The 27207-nt window shown below is 35.5% G+C and overlaps 1 protein-coding gene across 1 annotated transcript; it reads right to left on the bottom strand.

Moving 5' to 3' along the window:
• Nucleotides 1–10726: 10726 nt before the first annotated feature.
• On the bottom strand, nucleotides 10727–26593 carry LOC122587754. Its single transcript, XM_043759921.1, has 4 exons — nucleotides 25999–26593; nucleotides 11841–11990; nucleotides 10778–11723; nucleotides 10727–10736 (listed from the first exon to the last, which is right to left on the bottom strand). Exons 1-4 carry the CDS (start codon nucleotides 26591–26593, stop codon nucleotides 10727–10729), a joined length of 1701 nt encoding a protein of 566 aa, XP_043615856.1.
• Between the last annotated feature and the right edge of the window lie 614 nt (nucleotides 26594–27207).

Here is a 27207-nt window from a genome sequence, read left to right as displayed (position 1 = left end):
GTAAGTGTTTGAGTTCAAATGATAGTGAATTGGTGTTTGAAGTGGGTGCAGTAAGAGTACAGACGCAGGCATGGCTAACTGTGCTCAGCGTCTGCAGTAGTTTGTCTTGGTGATCAGTTTCTAGGAACACGGTCGCAGAGCACGGTCGACCGTGCTAGCGGCCGCAGTCCTTCTGTTCTCGAGCAAAAATTTCCGAGCTTCATTTGACGTTTTCAAGGTCCGGTACTTTTAAGATATGTTTACATAACATATTAGGAAGGTTCCAATTTTTATTTTTCAAACTCGATAACTTTTATTTTTAACGAAAATTTGCAATATTTTTCTAAGTATAAGTTTGTCTCAAATTTTTCGATTTTTAAAGTAAATGATTGTGATGTTTTTGGTCTTCGAACTTTGGGCGTTACAACTTGGTATCAGAGCCATGGTTCAAGGGATTTAGGTATTCGATCTTTACGAGTAGGATGCCTAGACTTGAACCATAGGATTGACTTTGACCTTAGGATTTGGTTTGTTCATGTTTGAGAATTGAAGTAGTTAGTAAGGTCTATTTAAAATGAAATAGTTTATGATCATAATAGAGCCGGCCTATTACCGGTCATAAGCTATTACGTTCTAAATTGAACTTACTAAATACGGAAGTAATCAAATGTGGTCGTTTGTGGTGCGAAAGACTAGAATGTGATTTGAGTTATGAAATGGATGGTTTGAGTAAATTCTCTTGATATGAGTTCAACGTTTGTTGAAATGGACTTAGAGTCATAGTGCATGATTCATGTATGTGGATTATTAAATGATTTAAGAACGTGACTAAATCTGTATCATTGTGATTATTAGGGTAACATGATATCGTGATAGTAGAGACTCGAAGGGAAATTAAAAAAAAAAAAAGAAAAGATATTATGAAAGTGAAGCCGAATTAATCTTAGAAATAGAGCTTGACGTAAAGTTTCCGAATGACTATAATGGTATGAAGGTAAAAGGTATTGTATAGTTATAGCCTATATCGTTAGTTCAATGATGACAATTAATTTAGCAAACAAGAAATAGAATATAAATGGTTTGACTGAATTGAATTGATTTATATTATGATGTGCTCTAGAGTATTGCTTATAGAAGAGATATTTTCATGATGGTGGTTCAAGATACAAGATAAATATTGTCATCAGTATGTAAAGTGTGTATTGTGGTTATTTGGGCTAGTGTGAGTGGTACCAAATGATTGATTGCCAAAGGAAAATTTCTAATGTAACAAGTAATTGGTTGAAATTGTTTTCTAGTGTCCTTGATCAAAGGCTATATGCAATTTAGTGAGTTTATAATTTGGTTTGTTTAAATGATCAAGATGATGGATAGACTATATTGAACAAGATTTACATTTTAAATGCGAAGTAAGCCTCATTAGTAAGATGATTTAGTTTGAGGAATACGTGGTTATGGTTAAGGAGATTGTAGGTATGTATTACTTGTAGATAGGGAGTCGATCCAACCTGTCTTTATGTTTTCCATAAGTTTAAATCTCTTATTGGAGTCATAGTGTATTTGGTCTACTTATATATACTCTCGAAGCCAAAATTTTTACTAGTATGATTTACGAGAGATAAATTTACTGTAGAGTTTGACAATATTAGCAAATTGTTGGCACTTAGAAGATAAAATTAAAATTTTGATGTTGATGGATTACGGGTAAATGATAGTAAAACTTAAGTCAGCTTATGATGGTAGATTGAATGGTTTCAACTGTAATAAACTTGGTGTAAAGTTTTTAAGATTAATTACAATAAGATAATTGAGGATGTAGAATTTTGGAGAGTGTAAATTAAGATAAAAAGTAAGGTAATGTTAAAGATATCAAATTAATTGATCAAGCTAATCATGAGGAATTAGAAATATTATTAACTAGTTATTTGGTAAATTGGCAAAAATGATATGGAAAAGAGAATGTAACAGATTTTGGATTGAAAGAATATTAACTATTAAATTAAGGGGATAGTTATTATAAGAATTGTGTACTATTTTTCATTATGAAGCATAAAAGTGAAACTACAAAATCATACTGCAGTTATAATGTGATTATACAATTGAATTAAGTCAAAGGGTATAAAGAATGCCTTACAATAAGAAAAATGGAAAGTACGTAAAGGTGAGATGATTAGAAGAAAATACTTGTAAGATGAGGGGGTAGTAACAAGTATGTAAATAATGATGATAATGTTTATGGATAACGTTATGACTTCAAGTGATAGTCGGGTTGTTTAGAATTAAGTATGTAGATGATGGTGATATGTTTATGGAGTAGGTTATAACATTAAGTGATAGTCGGATTATTCGGTGCCGTGAATGAATTTACTGAAGTCTTTTCGGATGTAGTGTCGGGTCTTTCTCCTGATAAATAGATGAAACTTAATAAAAATCTAACCGTGGGTGCTACACCCATGGCAAAAGCTCTATAATGTCTCGTCTACAATTAAGATATAAGAATTGATGAGTTAATATTAGGAACTTATGGATAAGGAATTTATTTGTCCAAATAATTTTTTCGTTGGGTGCTTCTGCTTTATTTGTTAAAAAGAAAGATAAAAAAACTTCGAATGTATATCGCATATTATGGTTATAATCAGGGATGCTTAATGAAATGAAGTGAATTCCCAAGTTATCAAGATGAGTAGAATGAGATTTATCATGTGAAAATAGCATGAAACTTTCCGGAGTGTGAGTTGCTTCATTTAATTGATGTAACATTATGATAATGATACAGTGGAGTCTTTTGGTAGTATTACTAAAATTTCAGTTGATTAATGGTTACGTAAATTTTAAAATGGTGTTGAAGTGTTTCGGTAAAAGGTTTGGAATGAAGGAGATGAGTATGAATCAAAGAATCATTAGATGCAGGATTTTCTTATGAATGACAAAATGATCCATGAATGAATGTTGAGGACATATAAAGTTTAAACCGTTGATTAGTATAAATAGCGATTTTATGATGATGATAGTGAAAAAAAAAATAATAAAAAAAAAAAAATGTATATGGACCCAAAGTTGGGAGGTGAATATGAATGCAATGATGCATGAATTGATGATGATCATTTGGTAAAGAGTTCCCAATATAATAATACAAGATATATACAACTGCTGATTGAAGTCAGTGTAAGACCATAAAGTAGGAAACCCGTGGCATTATTATTCTTGGTGTAAGACCATTAGGTAGTGAAACCTGTGGCTTCATTATTACTGGTAAAAGACCACTGGGTATTAAGACTTATGGCATTATGATTATTGGTTTAAAACCACTGGTATTGAGACAGTGGCATTGTCATTGATAGTATTAAGAAATTTTTGAGAAAGTTTGAAATATCTCCAAATTCATTAAAGACAATTGTGTTATGGTTAAAGTTGTTGGTATATGATAAGACGTGTTACACATGGATCGGCGGTGTGACTAATACTGCACAAGAGACTAAGATAGTTGATTAATATGTTAGTATGAATACGTTGGTTTTGTTCTTGGATTGTTTATGTGATTCTCATGTTATACATCTAATGAACCGAGTATGTTGATAGGTATTTGAGGATTTTGATTTCTGTTGTATTGGAAATGTTTTAATTTGTGCAAGGGTTTATAAAAGAGATGTTTTTAAATTAACCCGTGAGTTTAGGAGATAAAAGGAATTATCTCAAGGGTTTGAATATATTTAGTAAACCCCTTAAGTGTAGGGGATAAGAAATGATGAACTAGGAATGATTGCGGAATTTGGTTTTAAGTTAATGAGTGAAAATCCCTACGAAAGTATGAGATTCGAAAGCCCTTGTCATTAAGGATTTATGAAATGTTCGAAACAGTAAACGAAAGGGTTTTAAGAGCCCTGAAACAAGAAGAATGTTGATTTGGTTGAATGATATGACTTAGATAAATGATAAGTTATATGATGTGGTAGTAGTAAGGTATAATGACATACATATATAGAAAACTTAGTAATGGTTTGACTATATACGGAATTAAGAAGTTGAGTTAAAGTAAGAAAGTAACGAAAAGTTGAAGATCTTGAAGTTTTGAGAATTGTGGATTATAGTAAGGATCACGAGGACGTGATCCGAAATGAGTTGGGGAGATTTGTAACACCCAAAAAATATAAAAGATAAATAAATCAATATTTTATGTATTTTAGCCCTTAAAATACTTTCCTAGTATTTAGTTTTGAGATAAGGAGTTAATTTAGTTGGAACTTTAGTGGCTAGTGGGTATAATACCCTTATTTTATTTGATAAAAAATGTGGCATCATGAGGGAAGCCAGCCACATGCATTTTGATGTATCATCAAACCCACTATCACAAATTCATTTCCAAATTTCAATCCTTGCTTCTCAAATCTTCCAAATTCTTCTAGCAAAGTGTTGTGTGTGATATTCATCCATAAAATCCCCCAAGTTAGTTCATCTAATTAAGAATTTAAAATCAAGGGTTTTGGTGGTGAATTGAGAGTGGGTCGATTTCCACATGAAGAAATTGGAGTTTCAATTTGTTTTTAATCCTTTCCTTTCTTGAAGGTAAGAATTTAACCTAGATATTTTATTATGTGAATTTAGGGTTCTTGAACTATATGAAATTGGGGATTTTATTAAAGAAGTGTTATTTTGATTCAATTAAAATTGGGGTTTTTGAATATTGAAATTAGGGTTCTTCCCATTCGAAATTGGGAATTTGAATAAATTGAGATTTTTGTAAGTTTGGGAATTTGTTAGAACCCTAATGAGATTGTTATGAGAAAATTTGGAAAGATGGAAATGGTGTTTTGATGGTGAACCCATATAGGTGAAAGTATTGTTTTAGAGTGTTTGGCCAAATTTTTATATTGTAAGAATTATGGGAAAATTTTTATGGAAAATGATCTTGAAAGTCAAACACCATGTGTGATGGTTGAATTTTGAGTTTGGTTAGTTTTGTGAATGAAATGAGTTAAGAAAAACTCATAGTGACTTACTTAATGTGTAGGTGATGAAGATCATTTTGTTGAGCCTAGTAGCCATATAGTGCCAAATAGCCAAGTTAAGGTGAGTGTATTAGCATATGATCATGTTCTAGTTATTAGAGGTCATAGGTGGGTAAATTCCTATGACCCATATGTTTGTTGAAAAATAAGAGTAGTAGGTGGGTAAATTCCTACTAGTCAAAATGTTGATTTGATGAATGAAAGCTAGTAGGTGGGTAAAGTCCTACTAGCATAATGTGATTTTGTTTATAAGAGCTAGTAGGTGGGTAGATTCCTACTAGCCAATTTGTTTGATTGATTGTGAGAACTAGTAGGTGGGTAAATTCCTACTAGTCAAATTGTTTGAAAGAGCTAGTAGGTGGGTAAATTCCTACTAGCCAAATTGTCCATGGCCATGTTGAAAATGAATTGTGATGATTTTGTGTTATGATTGATATGAATGAAATGGTTATCAAAAGATAGGCTATGTATGATGCTTGATGCACTAATGTTTTGGTAACTTGATTATGATCATTTGTATATGCATTCACTAAGTGTTTTGCTTATGTTTTTGTTGTTTAACCCTTTTATAGGAGTTGGTAGTAGCAAGAGTAAGATTTGACCAAGTGAAGTAAAGCTTGAAGGATTTTAGCCATCTTGGAGGTTGGCATTTTGGGTAATTTTGTAGATAATCCCATTGACTATTATGGCTCTTGATACAAGCTATTGATTTGGGAGAACACGTTCTTTTGGTGGGAAAATATAAGGTCATCTTAAGTTTTTGGTCATTTTGTTCTACATGGATTTATAGTTAAAATGTATGTGTTTTGGTGATTTGTGGTTTCAAGATGATTATGTTTTGAAATGGTGTAAGTGTTTGAGTTCAAATGATAGTGAATTGGTGTTTTAAGTGGGTGCAGTAAGAGTACAGACGCAGGCATGGCTAACTGTGCTCAGCGTCTGCAGTAGTTTGTCTTGGTGATCAGTTTCTAGGAACACGGTCGCAGAGCACGGTCGACCGTGCTAGCGGCCGCAGTCCTTCTGTTCTCGAGCAAAAAATTCCGAGCTTCATTTGACGTTTTCAAGGTCCCGGTACTTCTAAGATATGTTTAGAATAACATATTAGGAAGGTTCCAATTGTTATTTTTCAAATTCGATAACTTTTATTTTTAACGAAAATTTGCAATATTTTTCTAAGTATAAGTTTTGTCTCAAATTTTTCGATTTTTAAAGTAAATGATTATGAAGTTTTTGGTCTTCTAACTTTGGGCGTTACAGTGTCTCTTACAATGCACTAAATGTAAGTTACACTCCCAAATACTAAGGTGGTGTTTGGTTCACCGAATTCTTAGCATTCTTTAGAATTAGAATTTAAATTCCATGCTTTCTTGTGTTTGGTTGGAGAAAACAATGGAATTGGAATTTAGAATTTTCCTTCAAAATCCTTAAAACACAAAATTCACAAATCCTTCATATATCCAATGAAAAGTTTCAATTTCAATGGAATTCACACCTTTTGACAAAAAGACCATTCCTCTCAAAAAATTACAAACATGTTGTTTCTACTTAAACATCGATGTTGTTTATATCATCCTCTTTTCTTGTGAGTGTGAAAGGAAGAAATAACTTACTGTGACTATAATAAATATATCATCCTCTTTTCTTGTTTATAATTGAGATTTGAAATCAATAATATGGTGGAGAATATTGGAAGACAGAAAAGATGAAGATGACGATGGGTTTGTTGGGAAAACAATTGGGGCCATGTGGTGTAATGGTTTATCAGTATATCATATATGTAGATCGATCCTATTTATGATTTTTATTATTATTATTTATTTTTATTATTATTATATTTATAATTATTTGTTACTAGGATACTCCGTATATATATGTTATAAAGACAAAGATGAAAATGAAACATTATTTTGGAAAATATAACAAGGTTATTTTTGTCATTTGATATTGTATATATAAAAATTATTTTAACTGAATTCTATTGAATTCTGTCAACCAAACACAAGTCAGATTTTAAAACTTTCAGATTCCAATTTTCTCACATTCCAATTCCTTTAACAAATTCCAATTCAATAAAAAATGTTCTGTGAACCAAACTGCCCTTAAGGGGTGTTTGGTATGATAGAATGGAAAGAGGAAAAAAAAATGATAAAGACTTACCTTGTTTGTTTGCAATGAAAAATAGGAATTGGAATGGAAAAATGAGGATCATTTTCATTCTCTCCATTCTCTATAAATTGTAGAGAATGAGTGAGAATAATTTTTTGTTGTTGATGTTATACGTATTATTTTAATTATTATCTAAAATTTTGTATTTTTTTATATTTATTCTCTTTTGGTACCAAACAACAGAATCCATTCTTTTTACAATTACTCATTCTTTTTTTTTCCACTATTTTTATTCTCTATTACATTTTCATTTTTTATGATACCATCTTACCAAACACCCTCTAAACCCCAAAGGAAATAAAGGAAGTGGCTTGGAGATTAGATAACACACAACCACAACCGGCTTTACAATATAATTGGGTCAAGCAGATGCTTGAGGCCCCCAAAACTACAAGGCCACCAATTTTTATATAATGGACTTAAGTAAGATTTTTTTAAAGATTATATCCATTTATACAAAAGGAAAAGAAACAAGTATGAGTCTGTTGCAAAAAATAAATGAAAATAGGGAACGAGGCACAATAATTAAACAATCTGATGTGAAATTGAGCTGAAATACTCAGAGTCAAACTGAGTCAACTCACAAAACATAAGCACAACGGAATATAAGTTATTTTTGTAGGAATTTTCGGGAATTTTATGACAAAACACACCCAAGCTCACTATAAGAACAAATAGTACAGCAACAACGAAACAGTGGAAATAAACTGAAACAGGAACAAATAAACAAGGATAGACAAGAATCTAATACTTGACTCGTAAAGGACTGAACCACCAGAATCAAATACCAGAAACACTCCAAAACCACCACTATATTTGATAATGGCTGAACCACCACAAATACAGATAAAAGTAATGAAGATTTTTAAGATCTCACCACAATAATCTATAAAGGCAAATCCACCAAGATTACTGATAAAGGGACCACTTCAAACCACCAAGATCAAAGATCCATATAGGTAAAGAAGATTTTTAAAATGAATAAAATTCAGCTCTATCAAACTTTCATAAACACACTTTGATTTTTACAATAAAAGGCGGCCTCTATTTATAGAGGAAATACAAGAGACAAGGAATATTCTACCCTACACAACTAGTAAAAGGTTGTTATAAATTAACCAATAAGAATAGAGAACATAATCTGCAGTTGTAGGGTAGTAGAGGTTCTCTCTCTGGTCCCCACTTGTATTCTTCTTCTCCCATGATCAGGTGTCACCAAAACAAGACAAAAAGACAACTGAATTCTTATCCTTATTCAGAATCATCTAGAACAGCCACACACACGTGCTAATCACATGACTTGACATGGTGATTGAAAGCATCAAAACAAAATAAGTGTTTGAAAATCCAAAGCTGATTCAGTTTAAAGCTGACTTTGCGCAAGCTGACCCAGACTGGTCGTCCCAAACTGACTCTTCTTCCAAGCTGACCCAAATTGGACGAATTTGCGAGCTGATCTTCAAACTTTCCCCACATTTCAATCTTCCCACTTAAGTAAGGTGAATCCTAAGGGGAAGATAGGATCACCAATCATCTTCCCAAAGTGTGCCATCGGGGGAATCATTATCATGGCCTGAGATGAGTCCAAGATGACTTGGTCTGAACTCAGTTCAGGGTAACTCAGGGGCAATTTCGTATCATCCTCCCCCTCTAAATTTGGACTTGCCCTCAAGATAATCATCCTCCAGGTATGGAATCAGATCACCAACATTAAATGTACTTGAGACTGAGGTATCTCCAGGCAACTCCACTTTGTAAGCACTTTCTCCACATCTTTCCAACACCTTGAAAGGACCTTCAGCTCTAGGCATCAGCTTACTCTTTCTCCTTGAAGGGAATCTCTCCTTTCTGAGATGGATCCAAACTGGATCTCCTGGTGCAAAAGTAGGTTGTCTTCTATTCTTGTTTGCCTTGGCCTTGTAATCAGCATTCACCTTCTCAACTCTGGATTTGACTTGTTCATGGAGTTTCTTTATCTCCTTAGCCCTGCTTTCAGCTTCAACACAAACTTTTGGCTCAATAGAACAAGGGATTATGTCTATGGGTGTTAGTGGATTCACACCACATATTTCAAAAGGAGATTTTCCAGTAGAATAATTAGGAGCTCGATTGAAAGCAAACTCAGCTTGAGGAAGCTTCAGATCCCAATCCTTCAAAGTCTTCTTCATTAGTGTTTTCAGTAGCATCCCAATGGTTCTGTTTGTTACTTCAGTCTGACCATCAGTTTGGGGGATGATGAGAAGTGCTAAATAACAGCTTAGTACCCATCAGCTTCCACAATGTCTTCCAAAAATAACTCAAAAACTTTACATCTCGATCTGAGACAATAGTTTTTGGAATTCCATGAAGTCGAACTATCTCTTGAAAGGATAAAGTTGCTGCTTTGGTGGCATCATTAGTAGTGTGGCAAGGAATCAAATGAGCCATCTTTGAGAATCTATCAACTACTACCGTTATAGAATCTTTGCCACGCTAAGTCCTAGGTAGAGCAACAATAAAATCTATACTCAGATATTCTCAAGGCTGATTAGGAACTGGAAAAGGGGTATACAAACCCTTGTGAAAAGTAGACTTAGCTTGCTGACAAGTAAAACATCTCTTGACTATATCTTGTACGTCTTTCACCATAGAAGGCCAATAAAAATGTTCACCCAGAATCTCCATAGTTTTAGTAATGCCAAAATGACCAGCCAAGCCTCCCCCATGTGCTTCTCTAATCAACAAATCTCTGATAGAGCCTTTTGGAATACATAACTTACTACTCTTGAACATAAATCCATCTTGAATAACATAAGCCCTTTAGCTTCATTTGGAGATGAACAAATAATAGAGCCAAAATCTGTATCAGTTTCATATAATTCTTTGATAAATGAAAATCCAAGAACTCTAGACTTTAAAATAGATAGCATAGAATGTCTCCTGAAAGAGCATCGACAATAACATTAGAAGAACCAGTCTTATGCTTGGAGGCGAAAGAATACATATGCAAAAATTCAACCCATTTAGCATGCCTTTGATTCAGTTTGTGCTGCCCATTAATGTACTTGAGAGCTTCATGATCAGAATACAAAACAAACTGCTTTGGTTTTAAGTAGTGAGACCAATGATCAACAGCTCGAATAATGGCATAGAACTCCTTATCATAAGTGCTATAATTCAGCTTGGATCCATTAAGCTTCTCACTAAAGTAAGCAACTGGTTTTCTATCTTGTATCAACACAGCTCTAATGCCAATACCACTAGCATTAAATTCAAGCTCAAAGAGTGAATCAAAATTAGGCAAAGAAAGGACAGGAGCTGAACTCAGCTTCTCCTTTAAAGATTCAAAAGTAGCCTGAGCTGACTTAGGCCAACTGAACACCCCTTTCTTTAGACAGTCAGTTATAGGAGCAACAACTATAGAGAAATCTCTAATAAACCTTCTATAAAATGAGGCTAAACCATGAAAACTTTTGACTTCAGTAATAGAAGAAGGAATGGGCTAGGATCTGATTGCTTCAACCTTGGACGGATACATAGAAATGCCCTCCTTAGAAACCACATAGCCCAAAAATACAACACTACTAACCATAAAGTTACATTTCTCTAACTTGCCATAGAGTTGGTGTCTCCTTAACAGCTCAAACACAACTTTCAAATGTTCCAGGTCTTCCTTTTCAGACTGAGAATAAACTAGGATATCATCAAAGTACACAACCACAAACTTACCAATAAGAGGCTTCAACACTTCATTCATTAATCTCATGAAAGTGCTGGGTGCATTAGATAGCCCAAATGGCATGACAAGCCATTCAAACAGCCCACCTTTAATCTTAAAGGCTGTTTTCCAATCATCTCCTTCCTTCATTCTGATCTGATGGTAGCCACTTCTTAAGTCTATCTTTGAAAATACGCTAGACCCATGCAACTCATCAAGCATATCATCCAATCTAGGAATGGGATATCTATACTTGATAGTGATGTTATTGATGGCTCTGCTATCAACACACATACGCATAGAACCATCTTTCTTTGGCACCAATAAAGCTGGAACAGAACAAGGACTCATGCTAGCTCGAACATAGCCTTTAGCAATCAGCTCATCTACTTGCTTTTGTAACTCATTAGTCTCGTTAGGAAAGCATCTATATGTAGCTTTATTAGGAAGAATTAACCCTGGGATTAGGTCAATCTGATGCTCAATCCCTCTAATAGGTGGTAAACCAGCAGGTAATTCCTCTGGAAATACATTAGCAAATTCAGCAAGTAAAGGTCTAACTACACTAGGGAGTTCTTCACACTTCTTATCTTCACCACTTTCAAGCATAAGCAATAACAAAATAGAAGTACCACTGTCTAATTCTTTTTCAACATCAACTTGACTCATAAATAAAGATCTATCCGTCCTAGTGCTTGATTCAGCTTTAATAATCTCATTGGGTTTTAGATAAGTAAGTGTGACTTTCTTCCCATTAATAAACAAAGAGTAAGTACTTAAGTGACCATTGTGGTACACATACTTAACATATAATGAAGGCCTACCAAACAGTAAATGACAAGCATCCATAGGAACAACATCACAAGTAACTTCATCTTGATAAACAACATCAATAGAAAAAGGAATGACTACTTGGCGATTAACTTTTACCTCATTGCCTGGGCTGAGTCATTGTAGTTTGTATGGGTGTGGGTGTTTGGTAGTTGAAAGACCCAGCTTGTCCACCATATAGGTAGATGCAGCATTAGCACAGCTTCCTTCATCAATAATCAGACTGCACACCTTTCCTTTGATAGTACACCTTGAATGGAAAATGTTTTCCCTTTGAGCTTTATCATCAGAAGCTTCATTAGCATGCATTGCTATTTGTAAATGCAGATTCGTTGTGACAATCGCAAAATAGATTTGATTATCGTTTATGTTTTAGGAACTATGTTTGTAATCATTTAAATAAGAACTTGTGTTGATATTTAATGATTATGTTTGAACTTCAATATTATATCTGTTTGTGTTTTGTATTGTTTGTATGTTATATATTGTTTTGCAGGTACAAGAACATAGAATCAAGGTTTATGAGTGTCGTAGAACACTTAAACGGTGATTGAATGTTATGTACGAGTCAAACGAAGTCAAACAAAGGACCAAAGGCACGCCCCTCGTGCTGACGTCATCTGCTACATGGGATTACCCTCGTGCTGACGTCAGCACGAAGTGTATTGGTTAATTATTATTTCGGGCCTAATTACACGATTAAGGCCTAAGCCCACACGATCCAATACTTAACTAGTATAAATACAAGACCTAATCTATGGAATTAGGTTAATCGTTTCTAATCTTTTTAGATCTTAGTGATTATACACGAATCAAGGTTATTTGTTCCTTCGTGTGACCTCCTACACGAACCACAAGCCTTGTGCATCTCCTTGGGTTGGTTAATTGCTTATTAATCAGCAAAAGGCAATAGCGATCTAGTTATCTCAAGAGGATTCCGCACTCTTGACATAACGATTCACATCTTATTACGATCCACACAACAATAGGGCACCTTACAAGTGGTATTAGAGCCCTAAGGTTGATTACCAGAAGGTTTAAGATTGTTTGATTCGCTATTGATTGCAAAATCAATTCGAAATTCGTGTTTTTAGTCAAGTTCGTGAGCTTCTTCGTGTCACTTCGTGCTTACGTCAGCACGAGGTGTACTTCGTGTTCGTGCTTATGTCATCCAGTGACTTCGTGTTCACTTCGTGCCACGTCTGCACGAATTGCTCTTCGTGCTACGGTTCGTGACAAGTGTACTTCGTGTCTTCCTTCGTGTCATGTGTTACTCGTGTGATTTCGTGACGTACCTCATGTCACGTGAACTTCGTGTGAGCTCGTTTGACTTCGTGCCACACGATCTACGTTGTTATTTCGTTTGATTTGTCACCAAAAGATTCGAAATGACTACCATACCAGCTGCTGCAAATTCACCAAATGCCCTACTCATCAGCTAGATGATCATGCACAATCATGAGGTTGGTCGGGGTAATACACCTCTAAAGCTTTTCCGTATGGAAAATTATTGGATGTGGAAGAGACGTTTTGAAGACTACATTCATCTCACCGACATGGAAATGTGGCTTGTGATAACTCAAGGTTTTGATTGGCCTTCGTATGAGAAGAATGGAGTGATCGGTAGGTATACTTATGCTGATATGCCGATTGAAGAACGTAAAAGATACGCAATTGAAGGAAAGGCTTTTTCCACTCTTAAAATGGCCTTGCCTCAAGATAGTGTACATTTGTTCAAAAAGTACACTACTTCAAAGGATTTATGGGACGCTCTTGAAAGATATTGTGAGGGCGATGTAACCTTGAAGAAGAATCGTATCAAACTCCTGAAGCGCCAGTATGAAGCCTTTAATGGATTGAAAGGAGAATCTCTAGACGAGATTATTATTCTATTTAGTCATTTGACGATTGAGTTGTCGTATTTTGAGGTTGTTTATCGTCAAACTGAGCTACTTGATAAGTTTTTGGACTCATTGCCTAAGACATGGACTGATTATGTTCATTAACTTCAAGATGATCAGGAATACAGTACATGGGACTTTGAAAAGGTAGTTTCCAAGCTGAAGAACAGAGACATGAAGAGAAGAATTAAAGATACTCACTCGGATTTCACACAAGATCCATCTTTATATCATGCTCGGGAAACAATGTATTTCTAAGTGGTGCAAAAGCTACACTAATAGTAGATGCTGAAGGTATTGCTGGATATGTTGCTTATGAAAATACACATACGAATGTCAAGAGCAATGTGTATACTCTTGTGTGAAAATACCTCGAATCATGCCTACATGGTAGAATTATATGATGAGGTAATTGCAACAATTGATTATGCTGTATACTCAAGTGAAGAAAGTGCATCTGAGATAGTTCAGAAGAATGTATGTAATGTTGCTGAGACCGTAAGATCTGAAAGTGAACAAATGACAGCAGTGAAAGCATATGAAGAAAAGAAAGAGTCATCGAGTCCTGTTGATGACATTTCTATGAAGAGTATTGAAGAACAAATGAAGAACTTTGTGATACCTGAAGGTATGACAACTGAAGACTTTGTTGCATACATGGCAGATTGCAAGGCTGCAGATCAGAAGGTATCTTGTTCTTTATCTTCTATAATTGACGTTTGTAAAATGGTGTCAGATTTAAAACTTGAGGTGTTTATTTTGAATAAGTAAGTTATTAACTTAACTAGTCAGAACAACATGTTTAAAAAAGAAAACGACTCTTTGTTTGCCAAAAATTCTAGATTGGTAAAACAAGAAAGTCTTTATCAAGATAAGATTCGTGCATTTGATAAAGATATTCTTGCATTAAAAGAAAAACTAAAAGAGTCAGTTCTGATGGAAATTGTGGGAAATGAACAATACGCTCAACTAACTGAATACTTTTCTAAAAAGGAGAAAGAATTGGTTGACGCATAGTTGGAGATAGTTAAGCTTAATACAAGACTAGATCAAATTAGGGGATCTGATTTAATAAGATCAATGCAGATGCAAAAACCTGTACCACGGGATTCAAAAGATAAAAGTGGTTTGGGTATGAGTTATAATGAGGTTAGAGGTCCATTCAATGATAATTATACTGAGTCTCTAAGACAGCTTATTGAAAAGATCGATATTGGTGAAATTGGTCCAATCATTTCAGAAAGTTCATTTGTTAAACCAGTGGATCCTAAGAATGGAGTTTATGATGCTAGTGCTTCTAAAGGATCTAGTCATAAAGTATGGAATAAGGATGAATCTACGTCTAGTGGAGTCCCCTTAACTCCATATAAGACTCATAAAAATTCTCAAAAGAAGGTACATTTTTCGGATAAAAATGAGTCAACTAGTTTATCAAAAGAAGAGTCAGCCACAATTGAACTTAAGGAATGTTTAGGCATGACTTCAGCTGAGTTTGATGTTAAAGCTAAGAAAGCAAAAGCTAAAAAATCTTGTTTCTATTGTTATGAAGTAGGACATGTTTATAGTTGCTGTCCAAATAGGAAACGAAGATGTCCAGAAAAGGGTATGTCTTCTGGAGGATCTAGTGACTCAGATATTGTTACTCATAATAATAGATCTATGACTCCAAAACGACAGGGATCTTCACAGAATACTACTTCTAGTAGTGTAAGTCTGAGTCGTTCTCGTATATCTCAAAGGAGTAATTCACCTAGGAAGATGGCTCAACAAAATCGATCTCCTCCTTCTAGAATTAATAGTTCGGCTAAATTCTATGATCGATTAGGGAGTCAACCTAGATTTGGTACTCACTCACCAAGGAATTCACCTCCTAAGACTCAACAGTCTGTGACACCATCTTCATCCAAGGCTCCATTACAGAGCGAGGGATATTGGACCGAATTGATCATTCGAGATGAATTCGGAAAACCTAAACCTCAAAAGGTTTGGGTTCCCTTCAGAAACTAACCATCTTATTGTCTGATGTGCAGGGAGAACCAAGGAAGCCTATCAGTCTTTGGTATTTTGACAGTAGATGCTCTCGGCACATGATAGGGGACAAGAATGTTTTGTCCAATTATGAAGATGTAAATGGTTCGTATGTTAGTTTCGCAGGTCCCAAGGGCGGCAACATCTCGGGCCAAGGTGATGTTGTCAATGGGAAGATTACGCTAGAGAAAGTCAATTATGTGGAACAATTAGCACATAATTTATTAAGTGTTTCTCAGATTTGTGACAAGGGTAACAATGTCCATTTTAATGAGAAAGAAGCACTTATATTGAAACCGGGATATGTTATTCATGAAGACTGGATCCTGCTGAAAGCTCCTAGGAAGAGAGACATCTATGGCCTTGTGTTAGGTGTTGCTGATCCAAAGGAGTCTGTTTGCTTGTTATCAAAAGCAAACGAATCTGAATCTTTACTATGGCATAGAAGAATGGGACATATCAATTTCCGAAAGATGAATGACATTGTAAAACATGGTTTGGTTGATGGCGTTCCCATGAAATGGTTTGGAATGGAAGACAAATGTGTACCTTGTCTGAAAGGTAAACAGCAAAAGTCTGCAGATAAACCGAAGCAAGAAAACTCTATTTCCAATCCTTTCGAGTTACTTCACATGGATTTATTTGGTCCAGTAAATGTAAGAAGTATCTGTGGGATGTATTACTGTTTGGTGGTTACTGATGATTACTCGAGATTCTCATGGGTATTCTTTCTTAAATTGAAAGATGAAACTCCACAGATTTTGATAAATTTCTTTGTCGAAACTAAAAACATTTATGGAGTTCGTGTTAAGAGAATCCGGAGAGACAACGGAGCTGAATTCAAGAATAATGTGATGGATGTCTTTTGTTTGTCAAAGGGAATCCAACATCAATACAGTTCTCCGTATGAACCACAACAGAATGGAGTTGCTGAAAGAAAGAATAGGACTCTAATCGAGACAGCAAGAGCTATGCTTGCAGATTCAGGGCTTCCTACTATGTTTTGGGCGGAGGCGGTGAATACAGGTTGTCATATTTTAAATAGGGTTACTATAGTTAAGCGTCATGATAAGACATGTTATGAGCTTCTACATAAGAAGAAACCGAATTTACAGAATGTTGAACCATTTGGTGTACCGTGTACTTTCTTGAAGTATCTACCTCAGTCAAAGTTTGATTCAAAGATTGAAGAGGGATTTCTCATGGGTTATAAACCGGGAACATCAATTCGACGGGTTTACAACAAACAGACCGACAAAGTTGATTTGGGAACAAATGTCAAGATTATCAGTCATAAGCCCGCTATTCATTCTGGAAGTGGCAAAAACTTCGATTATGATAGTGTGTTTAGTTCACTACATGGTCCTGATTCTTATTCAGATCCTGAGACAGTTGATGATGTGATTATTTTAAGAGATCACATGGATAATACTCCTATATCTCCGCCTACTCGAAATGTTGATACTACTCCAACCAACGTTCAGTCTACTACTGATGTTGATGAAAGTGGTAAAAAACTTGGAGTTTGGGATTTAGTAGATGTGCCTAGAGGTAAAGAACCGATTGGAACTCGTTAGGTATATAAATGCAAACGAGATGACAAAGGGATCGTTACTAGAAATAAGGCACGTTTGGTTGTTCAGGGGTTTGCACAACGAGAAGGATATGACTATAACGAAACTTTTGCACCAGTTGCTAGGATTGAAGCTATAAGGTTATTTTTAGCCTATGCAAGTTTCAAAGGTATAAAGGTGTATCAATTAGACATTAAGAGTGCCTTCTTATACGGTGAAGTTAAAGAAGAAGTATATGTTCACCAACCACCGGGGTTTGAAGATCCAAACTATCCAAGAAGAGCATATCGACTGGATAAGGCTCTTTATGGATTGCATCAAGCACCAAGAGTGTGGTATGAAAAGTTGTCGACACATTTGTTGACAAATGGTTTTACAAGAGGATCGATAGACAACACATTGTTTATCAAGTGGAAGAAGCGAGATTATCTGATTGTACAAGTTTACGTGGATGATATCATTTTTGGTTCATCTAATATAAAGATGTGCAAAGAGTTTGAAATGAGCATGAAAAATGTATTTGAAATGAGTGCTATGGGGGAATTACAATTTTTCCTCGGACTACAAGTAGATCAAAGGAAAGATGGATTCTTTATTCACCAGTCTAAGTATGTCGATGACATCTTGGAGAGGTTTCAAATGTTAGAGTCCAAGACATATGGTACTCCTATTCAGCAAAATAATGGTTTAGGAGTTATTGATCCAAAAGATGAACTTGTGGATGCAACTTATTATCGTGCTATTATTGGCTCATTGATGTATCTGACTGCTTCGCGTCCAGATATTATGTTCGCTGTTTGTCTTTGCGCTAGATTTCAAGCTAGTCCGAAAGAGTCACATTTGACTGCAGCAAAACGTATTCTACGTTATCTTAAGGGAAACCAAAGGCTTGGTCTATGGTATCCAATGGGAGGAACGTTTGATTTTGTTGCATATACTGATTCAGATTTTGGCGGTTGTAACAATGACAGAAAGTCTATGACTGGAGGTTGTCAGTTGTTAGGAGGAAGATTAGTATCGTGGCAGTGCAAGAAGCAGACATGTGTTGCTCAGTCTTCATGTGAGGCAGAGTATATGGCTGCTGGTAGCTGTTGTTCCCAGGTATTGTGGATTCAGCAACAACTTCATGACTACGGTATGGATTTTCTTGATACTCCTATTAGAATAGACAATAAGTCAGCTATAAACATTACAAATAACCCTGTCATGCATAAGGTCACCAAGCATATTGATATTAGACATCATTTCTTGCGTGACTGTGCCCAAAAGAAGTTAATTCATTTGGAAAAGGATATAACCGATGATAATTTAGCTGATTTATATACCAAAGCATTTGATAAGGCTCGGTTTGAGAAGTTAATTCTTCTCAATGGGATGAAGAATGCTGATTTATATTAAATCTCTCAAAGAACTAATTTTGTAAGTTTGTGTCTGTAAATAGCTAGAGTCATAAAAATACAAAAAGAGTTCTTAGTGTCATAAAAAACCCTAAAAATGTGAAAAATGAGAAAATGACAAAAATATGAAGAGATTTAAGTTAATGCTGTAAGATGATTAGAAGTGAGGATACTTAGCTTTTAAGTCTGCTTAATCGTAATATAACTGCTTAGTTCAGTGATTACAATTTGGGATATATTGATAGACACAAAGTAGCAAGGTTACCTTAATCTGAACTTAAATTATACAATGTTCTTGTGGGAAACATATTCAGATATATGGCTGAGAATGCTTGTTTTTCAGCTATGAATTGATATAGTCCTTAAATTTTGTGAAAGATCTAGCATTACTATAAGATTTGTTCAATGTATAGGCAAAAACCTCTACCAATCATGAGCATGAAAGTTAAATGTGATATTGTTTATGCAAATGAAATGAATAAAAATTAAGGGGCTAATGTGGTCTTTGAGATTCGGACAAGTATGTCCTCGGGGTGTCTTTGTATACCTAGCCTACCTAAAGCTTTCAACTGGGGATAGGTTGTCAGAAATTTCGCTACATGGGTCTCATAGAAAATCACGGATTCCTTATAAATAATGAAATGCAAAAGCAAATAAGTTAAATCACAAGGTAATTAAATTTTGTTATCTAAAAAAATGTCTCATGATTTGTTTTTGAATATATATTGAATTTGTTATCTTAGTGCTTGTGTCGATTACGGAAGTATATCTGAATGTGGGTCACATATGTTCGCAAACTATTCAATGGCATATTAGGCTACTCGGGTTACATGGTAACTGTCCTTGGCCAGGGTATGTCGAAAGTGTCATAACTCAAAGAAAACTGGAAGTACCGAGTGTTTAAGAGGACAAATATACCGGTAATCGTGGTTGGGTCACTGTTCATAACTAATAATAAGAGAATTATTTCTCACTTGCAGACTTATGTGAATGCTAATCTGATCTAATCTGCAGAAACTTAAGATTTCTTGTAAATAAATAAAGTAGCTTAGTTTTATTTTTATTTTTATTTTTATTTTGTTTCGTCTTTATTTTTATTTTTGTAATTAGTGTCAGTTTGTGTGTCAAACTAGTTCTTATTGCACGAGAGATTTTATAAGCCTTAAAAGTTATAATTCTGAGTTATATAAGTCTTGTTGCTTACGGTATAAATGTTTAAAAGATGGATTTTCTAATTAATACATAAGTTGTTTAATTTAGAAAATGAAATGTTTAGAAAATTGAAAAGTCAAAATATTTTTGAATGTGTTTCAAGTCAATTTTTGAAATTTCAATTGGTTGATAAGTATGCTTGACAAAGATTGGACTTGCCTTAGATCTTGTAATGATTGCTAGGTTAAGATTTTGATTGTTTTGCATATCTATGAGATTTTTATTGTTTTTGATGCATTGATGAAGTTTGTTAAGTGTGCAGGTTACAGATAATAAACTCATTTTAAATGAAATTCGCATCAAAATTTAAGATTGTGATTGAAGGCAAAATTGTTTTCGCTTGCTTATTAGAATTGCATTGCGACGGACAATAAAAGTTGCTCAGAAATTACAAGAATTGTGCTACAAGGATGGATTGCCATGTATTTATTAACCTAAGACTTAGTGTGATAGGTTATAATTTTATTATCAAGATCACAACCTAAGATGTAATGTGATAGGTTGTTGATATGATATTTTGATGTATTGTAATGCATTATACATTAAATATGTTTTAATGTAAATTTGCATTGTTGAGTTAAACATCAATGAAGAAATGATCGATTTTATGTCAAGATAATAATGTAAGATTTATCTGATACATTATTGTGGTGACAAGTTAGTACGGATGATTTATGATTGCATATTCGAGTAGATACATGTTTTTAGTAACGAGTATTTACAGGTTTATGTTTCTGGAATTTTCTTAATTTTTCCTTGTTTAAAATTCTGGAAAATTCACGAAATTTTGATAAGGAATGAAGCTTGTGTGAATAAAAATCTGCAAAATTCGAAGTCCTTCGTGCTGACGTCAGCATGCCTCGCGCTGACGTCATCACGAAGCCCACGAACTGAGTGTTCGGCCCGGCCCATGAGGATTCGAATATAAATATGGGTTATTACTATTCGTTAATTACCATTAATCGAAAATTAACCTTAAGTAATTCACACGAACTACATCCTTCGTGCCACTGTTCATTCGTGATCTCTATTCGATCGATTTCATTCCCCTTTTCCGTTTCTTATCCAGATTTGTTGGTACATTCATGATCTAGGACAGTTTATTGATGTTTTAACTTCGAAATTCATCTATTACATGTCGTTATAATTCCCGATTTTCGATTTTACCTCGTGTGAATAGTAACTCGAGCGAACCACGAATTAGATCTTTGACTTTTGATGATTTGGACTTAAATTGGACTTAAAATTAGATTAATTGATGTTCAAACATGTTAAATCTAACAAAACTTTAAGTAAACAAGTGTTAAATCAAGATTAATCAAAGAGATTTGTGTTTCGGTCACTATTCACACGAAGAACAGGAACCAACTTCGTGTTCATCGAATTAGTTTCGATTTTGATTTCTGGGCATGATATTCAAGCAAAACAAATCCAAGTTGATGATTTAAATTCATTTATTCATCGAATGGATATGTTTATGCTTCGTGTTTCTGGGTTTCGTTTGAAGCACCTTTTGACGTCACGACGAAGAGGATCTTCCTCGAGATGACGTCATCACGAAGCAGAATACCAAAACCCTAATTTTTGATTTCGTTTATTCTAACTTTTTGTTTTCTTGTCGTTTTTGTCTGTTTTTGTGAAGGTATGGCAGGACAAGGTAATAATGCTCGTGTGTTCGTCAAGGAGCACAATGCTGCACTCGATCTCAGTATTACTCAGACGGGGTGCACACTAGAGTTTCACGGTGTCCTACAGTTTCTTGCACGTTCTCGTGTTCATTTTGCAGTAACAGAGAACCCTCCGTTGGTGATAAGTCTCATTCGAGAGTTTTTGAACTCAGCCCGATCAGTGCAGATGGGTGATCATATGTACATTCGCACTACTGTTGGAGGACGTTCTTTCTCGTTTTCGGCTGGAGACTTATGGACGATATTACACTTAGGTGATGTCGAGATACAGCAAGGTCTGACTGACTTTTCAGAGGAATTTTGTGATGGTGCTCTACGTCGTATGGGGTATACTGGTGCTATTTCTCACCCATACTTCAGGAATCATCTTCGTGGCAAATGGAAGCTTCTTGCTTATTATTTGTTGAGGTCCATTAGTCATCGGAGTACAGGCTATGATCAGATGAATATCCAGAATGCTTCTCAGATGGTTGCCTTGGTGCTGAACTAGCCGTATAGCTTTTCTCAGTACATTTTTGATAATTTGGAGAAGCTGTTGAGGTCATTTGGTACAGACAAGAAATTCTTTCTGTTTCCAAGATTTGTGATGATAATTATTCGTCACTTTGCAGCTGAATTGCCATTTGACGGTCCTATAGGTCGTCTTACTTATAAGGCATTTGTTGAAAGTATGAAGCACTTGTCGGGTAGCAATGCTCCGATACATGTTAATAATCGACCTCTGTTCGGACATTTGATTGATCCTAACTATGTTGCTCCTAGACAAGGTTGGGAAGATGAAGAACCCATTGCTGCTGCTGCTGGTGATGATCAGGCTCAAGAAGATCCTCAAGAAGAGCGAGCTGATCAGTTTGAGGGACTCAATGATGTTCCTCTGTATGCTGGAGATCTGGAGAATGATCCAGATATGGACGCTCTTATGCAGGATATTGATGATCCTATAAATCTTGTACCACCATCTACTGGAGTTTCTTCTTCTACCTCTGCTCCAGTTGATGTTGATGTTGGTCCTTCTGAATTCCCTGTTAATGTGGTTGAGGATTCAGAAGATGAAGAAGAGGAAGAAAGATTGCCGAAGCGAAGAAGAAGACAAGAAAGATCTCAAGCTGAAATTGATAGAGAATTTGCTGCTTAAAATGAAGCCATGGAGAGGTCTCATGCACCTAATGTTGGTGATACTCCATTGGTTGCTGCTTCAAGAGCTTCAGTTTCTGATGTTCCTATTTCTATGTCTGTTACTCGTGTTGTTGTTGGGGAGAGAAGGTCGAGACCAAAGTTTATCATTAGGGGAATTGGTTCTCGCGCACAAGTTGTTACTGAGGCTACAACTGTTACGATTCCTAGTGCTCCGGAGTCTACAGTTCGTCAAGAGCCAAAGCCGACACTTGTTGCTCCTAGGCCTTCGTCTGCTCCTATTCAGGCGACAGTTCATGTTTCTACAATCATGGGACGTCTGTTGGCTCCTTTGCAAAGACCTCAGATGCCTCCCACAGGAACTTTCAGTGCTCGTATGCCTTCATTTGAAGCTACGATGCCACCCCATGCTTCTACATTTGATGTTGCGTCTACTTCACGTCCACCTGTACCTGTTCAAGTGCAGTTGAGTCGTTTATTTTCTGAGAAGAAGATGTTGGAGATGAGGGTTCAAGCATTGGAGAATAAGCTACAGCTCCAAGCTGACAAGCATCAGGAAGAGATGGACTTGATGACAGCTCTTGTTCAGTCTCTTAGTTCTAGACTTGACCAATTCTTGGCTCAAGGGGGAGATAAAGATGGTTGTAAGGATGATGAGCTTGCTAAGAAGACTAGAGATGATGATCATGATGATCAAGATCGAGCTCAAGATCCAAATCAACAACAAACATTCAGGGGGAGTCGTCAAGACAGATAGAGTCAGAGATTGCTGGTACAGCTGGTGCTAGTACTTCTAGGACTCAAGATAAAGGCAAAGTTGTGATGACCGCTCTAGATGCAGATCCTGATGATCCTAACAATGATGATGAGGAAGATTCCAATTCAGGTAACTCCAATTCTAATTATGATAGAATAGAAAGGGAGATTCGAGAAAAGCTAGTGAATGATCCTCATAATCATATAGAAAAAGAAAATCTTAGCAAAGGAAAATCTACTCAGGATAGTGAGTCAACTAAGACTGATTCTACTACCAATGCCTCTACAGAGTCAGATTTGCACCCTTTAATTGTGCATAGACTAGAAAGGAGATTGGGATATGATCCACAAGCTCATATGAGAGCTAGAGCAGAGATTATGGATTATGATAATTATTATGATACAGGATCACTTAGGGATCAAATGAAAGAACAGTCAGGGTTAACTCATACATCTTCAGAGTCAGAGTCAGATTCGGATTCAGATTCGGATTATGAACCTTAGTGCTAATGATTTTTGATTTTTGTTTTTGTAATAATTATAAGATAAATATGAATGTATTTGTTACATTATATTTATGATATAATATTATTGTTGTAAGTTAAAATAGATAAAGATTATAAGATAAATATTAATGTAATTGTTGCATTATATTTATGATATAGTATTATTTATTTTAATTTCTTTTACGTATTTATACTATTTTATTATGTCTTGACTTATAATTTATGTTCTTTATCTTTGTATATGTAAATTGTTTGAATTGCAGATAAGCTTCAAAGGATAGGTGCATTGGACGATCTTGATGCTGAAGAAGACTTGGAAAGTATCAATGATGAAGATATGGAAGAAGGAGAGTTCATTACTTCGGAAGCTGATAGAAAAAGGTTGCTTGAGATACCTTATGACTTTGATCGTGTCTTTAATGAAGATGAAGTCATTCAAGTTGAACCAATAGCTGAAGTGGAATATCTCAATCTTAATCCAATCAGAGAAAGTCCAGATGAACCTAAGAATGCTGCAAGTTTGAGATTTGCTGTATATGCAAATATAGTTGATGAAGCACATGATAATATTTTTGATCTATACTGGAACATAGATGCTACGCGAGAGGTTGATCTTGGAAGATTTAATATACCTCTGGTGCAGCAAGATCATGAGTTTATAATTAATAGACTAATTTTAGGCTATAGAGGACATACTGGTTTGGTAATACGTGATACGTAAAAACCATCGATGCTTTGGGAGTTTATCTTAGACAAGGATGCACCTAAGTATTTATGAGTGATACAAAGTTGGTTCTATGATCAAAGAATCGAGTTATTTGTTATCAAGAGAAAAGAAGGATGTTAGTAAATGTCAATGAGTCAAAGACATTTCCACTCTCTCAGTGATTCTGACTTGTTAGACTTGGGAAGAAGATGGTTCGTTAATCTTCAACAAAATGGTCGTGCGGATTTCTACTGGAATAGATTCAAAGATGAAAGAATTTGGAATTTCAGTGATAGAGGTCTGAAGCCTGAAGATAGGTTGATTAAACCTACACCGAAGAAGAAGATTAAGAATCCAGATGGCACATTTCGGTTTGTCCAGAAAAGGATTAAATGTGTTAAAAAGGTTCCCGCTATCAGATGGGATCAAGATATGCTGACAGAGATGACATTTTGGCAAATAGATATCAAGTCAGGCGAAGCACAGATGTTCGTTGATGATTCACAAGAACAAATGTTGCTACGCATGTATGATCCAATGCAGGTTGTCAACTTGTCAAGAGGTGATCAGAGAAGACTTTTGGATACACCTTGTTCAGCAGTTGAATTTTGGAGAGTTGAAGAAAGGCGCTATCGCAACATTCTCGCTCTTTGTTTACAAGAGAGAATTCATGCGAATAGCATAAGACTTTTATTTAACGGATAGCTTTGAAGTTCAAGTTTTGAAGACTTTAAAGAGATCTAGTTGGAATCGTCAAGGGGGAGTCTGTAGATGCAGATTCGTTGTGACAATCGCAACATAGATTTGATTATCGTTTATGTTTTAGGAACTAGTGTTGATATTTAATGATTACGTTTGAACTTCAATATTATATCTGTTTGTGTTTTGTATTATTTGTGTGTTATATATTGTTTTGCAGGTACAAGAACATAGAATCAAGGTTTATGAGTGTCGTAGAACACTTAAACGGTGATTGAATGTTATGTACGAGTCAAACGAAGTCAAACAAAGGACCAAAGGCACGCCCCTCGTGCTGACGTCATCTGCTACATGGGATTACCCTCGTGCTGACGTCAGCACGAAGTGTATTGGTTAATTATTATTTCGGGCCTAATTACACGATTAAGGCCTAAGCCCACACGATCCAATACTTAACTAGTGTAAATACAAGACCTAATCTATGGAATTAGGTTAATCGTTTCTAATCTTTTTAGATCTTAGTGATTATACACGAATCAAGGTTATTTGTTCCTTCGTGTGACCTCCTACACGAACCACAAGCCTTGTGCATCTCCTTGGGTTGGTTAATTGCTTATTAATCAGCAAAAGGCAATAGCAATCTAGTTATCTCAAGAGGATTCCGCACTCTTGACATAACGAATCACATCTTATTACGATCCACACAACAATAGGGCACCTTGCACAACATCGGCTTCAACAAACTCCTCTTCATCAGGATCTTCATCATAAGTACACTTATCTTCATACTCAGCTTCAGCCTTCAGTTTTTCAACTTCTTTCAGTGTGAGAGCCCTCAGATTGGGACACTCAGCTTGGAAATGTCCATACCCATGACACTTGAAACATCTCTTCTTAGGCTCTTTGGACCCTTCTCCAACCTTATTCTTTCCAGCATTAACTTCTTTGAAGATTGGATTCTTGGCAGGTACAACAGGTTTAGGAATGGACTTGTAGGCTGACTTCTTCTTTATTTGCTTCTCAAGCTGAATCGCCAGCTTGCAAGCACCTTTGAATGTCCACACGGGCTGCAACTCCATCTTCTTAATAGACAAGGAATTCAGACCACCCATGAATCTTGCAATAGTATGCTCCTTAGCTTCCTTCACCCCTGTTCTGATCTTAAGCTGTTCAAACTCCCTTATATACTCCACAACCTCCTTACTACCTTGTTTCAAGCTGTTCATATGAATATACAGCTCTTGCATAACCTCCTTCAGCTTTGACCAGGTCTTGACTTTGCTTTTACCCTTATACCCTCTTTCACCCTTCATGTTTTCATACCAAGATGATGCATACTTACTCAGCTTCATAACAACAACCTTGAACTCAGCTTCATAACAGCAACCTTGAAACCTTTTCTGTCATCATACCCCTTAATTTCCATAATTCTGTCCATAATCTGAACCCATTCAATGTAATCTTCTGGGTTAGAAGAACCAACAAAATCTGGTGGGTCTACCTTAATATCTTTAACATCAACCTTATATCTCCTATGCCTCCTCCTAGGCTAAGGTCTTGGGAACCATAACCCCTTTCACTAACAACAACATCTTCTCTATTTAACCTCACACCACCATCTTTTAACAGATTAACAACCCTTCCAAGCTGTTCTTGGAGAGCTTCGATCTGTCTATCCGTTATAAGATTATGAGCTTCTTCCAAAGTCATATTTCTTCTGAAAACCATACTTTTAAAAGAAAACTCAGAACAACTTTTCAACAACAAAACCCCAAGGACAAAAAAAAGAAACCTTTATGAACTTGGCTCTGATACCAATCTGATGTGAAATTGAGCTGAAATACTCAGAGTCAGACTGAGTCAACTCACAAAACACAAGTACAACGGAATATAAGCTATTTTTGTAGGAAATTTCTGGAATTTTAAG

Source organism: Erigeron canadensis, chromosome 2 (assembly GCF_010389155.1).
Source record: "Erigeron canadensis isolate Cc75 chromosome 2, C_canadensis_v1, whole genome shotgun sequence".
Lineage (NCBI taxonomy): Eukaryota > Viridiplantae > Streptophyta > Magnoliopsida > Asterales > Asteraceae > Erigeron > Erigeron canadensis.
This window is presented reverse-complemented; position numbering and strand designations above follow the sequence as displayed.

What these genes read in the sequence shown, in the direction of transcription:
- LOC122587754 (XM_043759921.1), bottom strand. Translation starts at nt 26,593, where the DNA reads ATGAAGGGTGAAAGAGGGTATAAGGGTAAAAGCAAAGTCAAGACCTGG. An exon ending in TGAAGCCGATGTTGTGCAAG is followed by an intron (nt 11,991 to 25,998) that starts GTGCCCTATTGT and finishes ATTTACAAATAG; the next exon opens with CAATGCATGCTAATGAAGCT. An exon ending in CTATATGGTGGACAAGCTGG is followed by an intron (nt 11,724 to 11,840) that starts GTCTTTCAACTA and finishes TTGTTTATCAAG; the next exon opens with ATGAAGTTACTTGTGATGTT.